At 33.3% G+C, this 7,875-nt stretch overlaps 1 protein-coding gene and 1 long non-coding RNA gene across 2 annotated transcripts; one reads left to right on the top strand and one right to left on the bottom strand.

Moving 5' to 3' along the window:
- The first annotated feature begins 3,160 nt into the window (after positions 1–3,160).
- On the top strand, positions 3,161–7,032 carry LOC111465449. Its single transcript, XM_023109831.1, has 5 exons — positions 3,161–3,393; positions 3,637–5,460; positions 5,663–5,774; positions 6,456–6,632; positions 6,755–7,032. The coding sequence occupies exons 2-5, from the start codon at positions 3,799–3,801 to the stop codon at positions 6,973–6,975; spliced, it is 2,172 nt and encodes a 723-aa protein (XP_022965599.1). The 5' UTR covers positions 3,161–3,393; positions 3,637–3,798; the 3' UTR covers positions 6,976–7,032.
- Positions 6,184–7,000, bottom strand: LOC111465757. Its single transcript, XR_002714274.1, has 2 exons — positions 6,744–7,000; positions 6,184–6,643 (listed from the first exon to the last, which is right to left on the bottom strand). It is a non-coding gene; the product is annotated as an uncharacterized LOC111465757 (long non-coding RNA).
- Positions 7,033–7,875: the final 843 nt, after the last annotated feature.

Here is a 7,875-nt window from a genome sequence, read left to right as displayed (position 1 = left end):
TTTTTTTTTTTTTTTTTTTTTTTTTTTTTATAGAGAAAATGTAATGTGAGCTAATTGGGATTGTAGCTTGGATGGTTGGACATTAATGACTATCTTTTCGAGTCGTAGGTTTGTAACGTTCACTTATTTGTAACGTAGTACTCTAAAGATAAATTACTTCCTATAGGTTAGTTTTATGGTAATGGGTTAAATACAATAGGTAAAATTTAGGTTTAATGTTGTTGTAAATGTTAGTTTACTCAATGGATAAGACATCAGTTATAATTCTAAAAGTCACGCTTTAATCCATTCATTCATACGATGATTATTGAACTTGAAAATAAAAGAGTTAATTTTTTAGACGATTAGTGAATGAATTATTACTAAAATACTGAATCATCTCTGTCAAGTTTAGATAAAATTATATGTATTAAATAGATTTAAATGCTTTAACCTCGATGTTGTTGAACAAAAAATCATTATCAAGTGCCATAAATTTATACTTGATATATCGACATCTACGTTCCCAATGACTTTATTGCTCCAACTAATCAAATCTTGAAAGACTTTCAAAAGTCCAAAACAGAGTGTTATTGGCTGCAATGGAGGACAAGCACAACTGGACATGCCTATTCCCAATAAGAGAAGCCATTTCTTTATGAAAAAAATAAAATAAATTTGACTTTAATCTAAAAATATATATTAAGTGTTTTAAATTAAAAATATATTTAAATTAATAAGTTATAGAGAAGGTAATATTGCTGCATACATTGTTTGGAGTAATTAGGGAATATTTTGGGGATTTTGATTTTTGGGAATTGTTTTTATCTTCAATAATTTTTTTGATAACCTTTATAATGTCAATTAAAAGGAATTCGATCATGATTTATAAAAATAATTTTTATGAATTATTTTGAAAATAAATTATCAAAGAGCGCGTTAGTATATGAATAATTCTAATTTTGGAGAGGTAATTTGAATTTTCATATTATTTATAAACTAAATTTCAATAAAGTAATTAAAACATAATATTTCCTCAAATTTAAAAAGTGAAGGAAAAAAAACCTTAAAAAGATGGATCATTAAATTGTATATAGTGAGTTTAGGATATCATGCCTAATAATAATTATGTTAAATGCTTTTTTTTTTTTTCTTTAAGGAACATAATTATGTTAAATATTGAACATGAAATAAAGTATTTCCCACATTTATTAATGCACACCAAACATATTCATAGAAAAATATAGGTTGGAATTGAAGACAAAACAAAAGGTGGACTTCCACTAACTTGCACGTCTAGCCCCATTTATTAATTATTTGACTTTAATTTTAGAATGTTAAAATAATTAAGGTAAATTAAAATAATTCTGATAAGTAATTAATTATAAGAATTAGGATATTTGATAGAATATTTAAATATATTTTGAGATAAAATATTATTCTAAATATTTAGAATGTGTTTGAGTCGTTCCCAAACGTGTCTTAAAATATCTTACCTAAATTCTAGAATTACCCTTCAATCTCCACAAATTTGGTATTTTCAAGGTCGTGAAAGTGAAGGTTAAATTCGTAAATTCAACCTGTGGTTAAAGATGGACCAAAAAAGACGGCCCAAGATCGGATAATAGTATGAAAAGACTGGCCCAATAATAAAATCAAAACTTGTACATTGAAGCCCAAGCTGGGATATTGCAGAAAAGGAATGGCCCAAGTATAAAGCCCAAATTTGTATATTAAAGCCCGTGGTTAAAGATGGTCCTTATATGGCCCAAGATGAGATTAGTGTAGAAAAATAACAGCCCAAACCCCGAGGTATTAATGGACCAAAAAAAATAAGGGAATTGTGACTAATAGCTTAAAAATAGCCAAAAGACAAAAATGAATTCAATATGGTGGGAGTAAATACTTTTTCTTTCTATTTATACCATGGATATAAACAAATATTTACCCTAAGTCTTTAATAAAAAAGATTAAAAAAAAATCTAAAGAAATAGATTCGATTTTTCATCATTTTTTTTTTAAGGGGATACCATTTGCAATTTGTCAACTATTTATATATATATTAATCATCAAGAAATCATAGTCACAGCGGCTAACGAACACGAAGCAAAAATTACAAAGAAGCCCGACCATTCTCAGTTCTACAAGAACCAACACTTTATAACACCAACATGAAAACTATTTTTTTAAAAATTCAATCATTAAATTATATTAATTCCAAGTGATCATAGTTTTCATAGATGTTACAAACATGAAGTCTAGCTAAATGATAATTGCAATGAAATTTTCAAATTTGAAGATTCTAACTTGAAATTGAATGTCATCCGAAGGGCAAGAGAAGAAGCGGTGAAATTTTTAATGCATTTATGAGAGGCAGCAAAAGTAATATATATAATATGTAAACCCTTCACTATGCCTTAGTTTCCAAGAATCATGTGAATGCACTTAAACATAGAGCTCCTTCAATTAATTATATATAATAAATTGCTTTTTAAAAAGTAATTAATGTGCTCACTCAAATTCATAAAATCTATACTTTATTATTATTATTTTTTTTAATGTTACTGTTAACTTCAAATTAACATTAAAGACTAATTATAAGTAAAATCATATTTTAACCTAGTAATCTTCACCATTCCTTCTATTTCTGAGTTAAAATAGAGATACCAGTCAAAATTTCAAAAAAAAAAAAATCTATGATTAAATATTTAAAACAAGCTCTCGAAAAAATCCTCTAAAAACCAACTCTAATCACATGATTAGAGGGGGAAGGTTTCCTTATTTAATAAGCACATGTGAGAGGAATTGAATTCTTGATTAGCAATTCTCTTGGTGAGATCTCACATCACTGATTGAAGATGAGAACTTAATTTTCTTTAAAATGGTGTGAAAACCTCTCCATGTCTTTTAAAACTGTGAAGCTGACGGCAATATATAACAGACGAAGCTGGCAATATTTGTAAGCGATAGACTTAGGCTATTACACCAGGTTTAGGTTTAAGGAGAGGAAACCATAAAACTATTAGTTTTCTAGTTTGAGTTTCGAAAGTAATTGTTGGCTAAAAATGTGCCAAACATTTTAAGACAGATATGAAAGATATAGCAATGCAATGAATAAATCCAACCAACATGACTTAAAGAAGTTTCCCTTAAGAGAAGATTCAGCTTTTTCTTGCTTTTACTGATAACAGGCTTTTCTTCAACAGTATTTTGGAAATAGGTAGGACCCAAACAAGAGCAGCATTAATGACAGTTTCAAGTTTCTCTAAGAATATGTGGTTTGGTTTCATAGGATCCTCACAAAACCAAAGGGAAAAAGCTCCAGAGCTCACTCTTCTTTCTTTGTCCATAAGTCAAAGCAATCAACTGCTCTGCTTTGATTCGTTTCTTTGGATTCAGCGCTCTGTTTTGAAGGTAACATCTCTGTCAAACTTCTTTCAGGTATCGACCCGTCTTTGTTTATTGGATTCAGCACTCTGATAGAAGATATACGTCTTAGCTACGCTTAGAATAAGCTTATATGCCTTTAATTGCCTTCACCTTTTCGGTTTTTGTTTTTTAGTCCCATATCTCTGTTCCCTTTTGCCTATGGGTTTGGATGAGTGGAGATGAGATAATGACCACCATTCATTTTCCCGGATTTTGTCCTTTGTACAGAACCAAACAGGTCAAAACTTTCTCTGAGGCTGAAACTATTATATGATATCCAAAACCATGCAAGAGTTATGTAGGAATTGTAGGAAATGGTTTGTGGAATATCAGTAGAGTTAGCTGCTGATTATGCTCTGCCAATGTATATGAGATCTCAATCAATAAGATATGCCTCAGGACAGTCTAAGATCAAGAATTTACCGATCATTTATAACTTGTAACGATCCGAAAGGCATAGTTGATAAAACCACTGTCAGAATAAAGAAAGTTGTTCTATCAGAAATGGATAAGAAAACCAAAAGCCGGACAGCTAGGAAGAACTTTTACGAATTTTCGGGCTGTAAGTTACCAAGAGAGGAAACAACCATCAAAGAAGTTGTGGATGAATTGAGCAGTTCATCATCATCACAACTCATGGAAGTGTCCAGAGAAGCTCAGAAGCTGAACCGGACAATTGTTTTGTGGTCCAATGGTATGAAATATAATAGCCAATCTGAACAAATTGCAAGAGATTTGTTTGAAGGAGCTATTGATTTGCAGCAGTCCTTGGTCATTCTAGGGAAATTGCAGGAAGCTTCAAGGTACATGACTCAGGTGAAGAAAAATGAATGCATAGAAAAGAGGACAAGTGGAAACATGGGCATGGAGAGAACATGTTTCAACCGAAATGAATTTCATAAACCCCAGCTTTCGTTTGATTATTCTTATGGAGATGGTGCCAAGGAACTCAAGAAGACGATCCGAGATCGCCTCGCAAGACAACTCCTATTTTCAAGTACGACGAATATGGCCGAACGAATCGGTTTTCCTGAAAGTGGTATGGAAAACTCAGCTTCAGATTTCGCATCCACAAGCTCTGGACAATCTTCAATGGTGTATAAAACTGCTCGAAATCCCGCAAAGAAGGGTCATGGAAAAAATCTGAGAGCAAAGAAAATGGATCTAGAACTTCAACCAAAGCAAATGCATGAAACTTTAGGCAGACATTTACCTAGAGAAAAGATTTTAGATCTCCAGAGGTCTAAGTTTAGCAACGAAATGGTCGAGACAAAGAAGTCGAAGGCAGTTAGACACAAGATAGGGAAGAGAACCACAGAGTTAAATCTTGACACTCATCAATTCAAAGGCATTCTTAAGCATTCTGCAAAGGAAGTGGATGACTATTTCAATTATTCCAGCTACAGCCATTCAAGAGAAGAGTTAACCCATACTGCCCCGCCAATTGTACTTCTAAAACCTCTGCGTGTTTCACAAGCTGAATGGGAGGAACGACAAGCACGGGTTTTTGAAGAAGACGAAGCTTTGAACAAAAAAAAGTTCATGAAACTGAAGATGAAAGAAAAGCATCCTCAGCAAAGGAATGGCAATAAATCAGAAGTATTAAGTTCCAAAAGAGTGATTGGGTCAATAGGGGCAGAAGAGACTGCAATCTCAAGGATATTTCACAGAAAAGAAGCTCAAAACCCAAAAGAAGATAATAGGAATCCAAAAGAATGTATCAATGCCATCAAGCCCAAAAAAAGGATTTCACATAGTCCACCCGATCAAAATCTCCAGAGGAAAGAAGCAATTGATAGGAAAGTTCTTGAATCACAGAAAGAGATTGTAGCTAGAAAAAATCCACTTTCGCAATCTAAGATTGTACCAAAGTTTCAAGATCAAGTGCAGGGATCCCTTAGCAAACTTCAACGTAAACTAAATGCTACAAGGGAACATGTCCCTCAGGACTCGACTCCTACTTCAAACACTGCCTTTGAGTGCAGCCGATTCAGCACGAATCATGCAATTGCAGAAAAGGTCATCAACGAGGTTTCGGTACAGAAACCAGAGGTAAGTCCAAAAACTATTTATAGAGTTTCTTATATTCCCATGCTTTCATATGCCTTTTCCTGTTTCCTGTTCTTATTTTGGAAGAAGGTACTGCAGCATGAATGCAGAAATTGATTAGTTACAAGTTCTGAAAATTTGATTGGAGATGAGTACAAGAATTTCGGCATGGGAAATCAAAACTAATGAAAATTTCTTTCTGCAGGCCATTAACTTTGGTGGCAAAAGCAATGTTAAGAAGCCTGATAAAACATCTTCTCCAGCTTCTTTACCAAATATGAAGGAAAAAGCCGGTAGCTCCAGACATCAAACATGTGGTAAATCTCCAAAGTAATATAACTAGAACAGTCAGAGCAGAAAACTCATAGTTTGCTATGATTACAAATGCAAGTCAAACTAAGATCTGCATTAAAATCTCAGAATATTTTAATTTATATGAACTTAAAGCATTTAGGATATGAAAACTTCTGGTTTCAAAATGATCCAAAAGTATCTACAACTACAGTAACTAATAAATGTCATCGAAATTAGCATGGAAAAAACTCAATGGGCTTATTGATAGGATTTAGACAATCTAGAACTAGCATAGCTAATATTGAGAGTAGAAATAATATATATATATCTATAGATATATAAACATCATATTGTAACATTTTAATCCTGTGTCATCCGAAATAAATTCTAATAATGCATACAACTTGCAACATTTATTGTTTTTGTTAATAATAGAGAGAAGAAAGTCTTTGTTGATGCAGGAATAAAACAACAAATAATTATGTCGATGACACAGAAAATATAATCATCCGAATTTTCAGACAACAACATATAATTGAGGCTTAAATTCTAAATCAAGAAGGATGAAGTTGTTCAGTCCTATCTAGATATTTTTAATCAGCTGCTGTTTTTCTGTCTATTCTCAGTATCTGAGACGTGATATAATTTTACGCATGCTTTCTTTGTTAAGATCAAAATTTTCATGAATTCTTTCCACGTTACAGAGTACAGTAGTGATAGTCAAAGCTCTCTCATTCACGCATGCTGCACAACAGAAAGCTCGAAGTACATAGAAAATGAAAGATCAGTTACCAAACCTGGAACTACACCGAAATGTCCGATGTCGAGCAATCCGCCGCCTTCCAATCGCGCGAATGAGCTCTTCCGTCTTAATGCCAATGGTATGAACATTCTGCATTAATTTTGCAACCATAAACTTACTCTGACTAGTTTTATTTCGCCTGACCAACAAATTAAAAAAATCAATGAAGATTAGTCGGTTGTTTGCTTACATTAAATGCAGGGAGCTCGAGATTGTGGATCTTGCCGGAGGAATCGCCGCCGACTGCCAGTGACGGCATGGAATCTTTAAGAAATTACAGAAAAATCAATTCAGTAACAAACGGAATTTTAGGCTTGCGCTGGTGGTGGCCGATTCGAGAATCAATGAATGAGGCAGAAGATGTTGTTGAAGATGTGGAAGAGAGGATATTGGTTGGATTGATTCAGGAGGTCTTCGCCTGATCATTTGTTCTTCATCTTCCACTTTTTTCTTTTCTTTTCTTTTCTTTTCTTTTTTTTCAATTTTGAGATATTTATATCAAATTATATAATAAAATGTTGTATTTTTTGCCCCAAATTTCTTGTATTTATTTTAATATTTAATGTTAAAATCTTTATTGCATGATTTTGTACGGTTGGTGGTCTAGTCTCACAGTTTTTTTTATAAATTTTCATACCTTTATTTCACTCTCCAACCAATATGGAATTTCACAATCCATTTCCACTGGGCCTAGCGTCCTCGTTGGCACACTGCAATGAATGCTTCATTCTCCTCTCCAACTAATTTATGATCTCACAATTCACTCCTTTGGGGGCAACGTTCTCGTTGGCATATCGCTCATGTTTTGTTTCTGATATCATTTGTAACCGCCCAAGTCCACTGCTAACAGATATTGTATGTTTTGGCTCGTTACGTATCGCCATCAGCCTCACAGTTGTACACACGTGTATGTTAGGAAGAGATTTTCATATCCTTACAAGAAATGTTTCATCCAACTAATGTGAGATCTCACACTAGTAGAACATGAAATGATACGTAAGTGTTCACTATGGCTCGAATTCATTATTTTTAAGTCCTCTATTTTTTATATGTTCGTATTTTACCTTTAGGTCAATCTACGATGGTTCGGGACGGTCAATTATTAAAGACTGAGCAGTGTAGACTCATTCTACTGAAACACACCTCTACTCAAGTATTTTCAAGCTAATGGGTTCATCACATGACTTGATCTCTTTGCTTTTCTATTAGCTTACATAACTATAAAGTGGAATTCAAGTCGGTACGGTTCCTTTAAGAAGGGTGTAATACCCCTACTAAAAGGCGAGTGCTGGAATGAGAAGGCTCTCGAGATGGATATCTAC

Source organism: Cucurbita maxima, unplaced genomic scaffold (assembly GCF_002738345.1).
Source record: "Cucurbita maxima cultivar Rimu unplaced genomic scaffold, Cmax_1.0 Cma_Scf00029, whole genome shotgun sequence".
Lineage (NCBI taxonomy): Eukaryota > Viridiplantae > Streptophyta > Magnoliopsida > Cucurbitales > Cucurbitaceae > Cucurbita > Cucurbita maxima.
Note: the sequence above shows the minus strand (reverse complement) of the source record. Positions and strands in the feature narration are given on the sequence as shown.

Excerpts from the sequence above, each read along its gene's own strand:
- LOC111465449 (XM_023109831.1), top strand. The coding sequence starts at position 3,799 with ATGCCTCAGGACAGTCTAAGATCAAGAATTTACCGATCATTTATAACT. Across the intron at positions 5,461-5,662 it reads TTTCGGTACAGAAACCAGAG|GCCATTAACTTTGGTGGCAA; the intron begins GTAAGTCCAAAA and ends TTCTTTCTGCAG. Across the intron at positions 6,633-6,754 it reads CTTCCGTCTTAATGCCAATG|GGAGCTCGAGATTGTGGATC; the intron begins GTATGAACATTC and ends CATTAAATGCAG.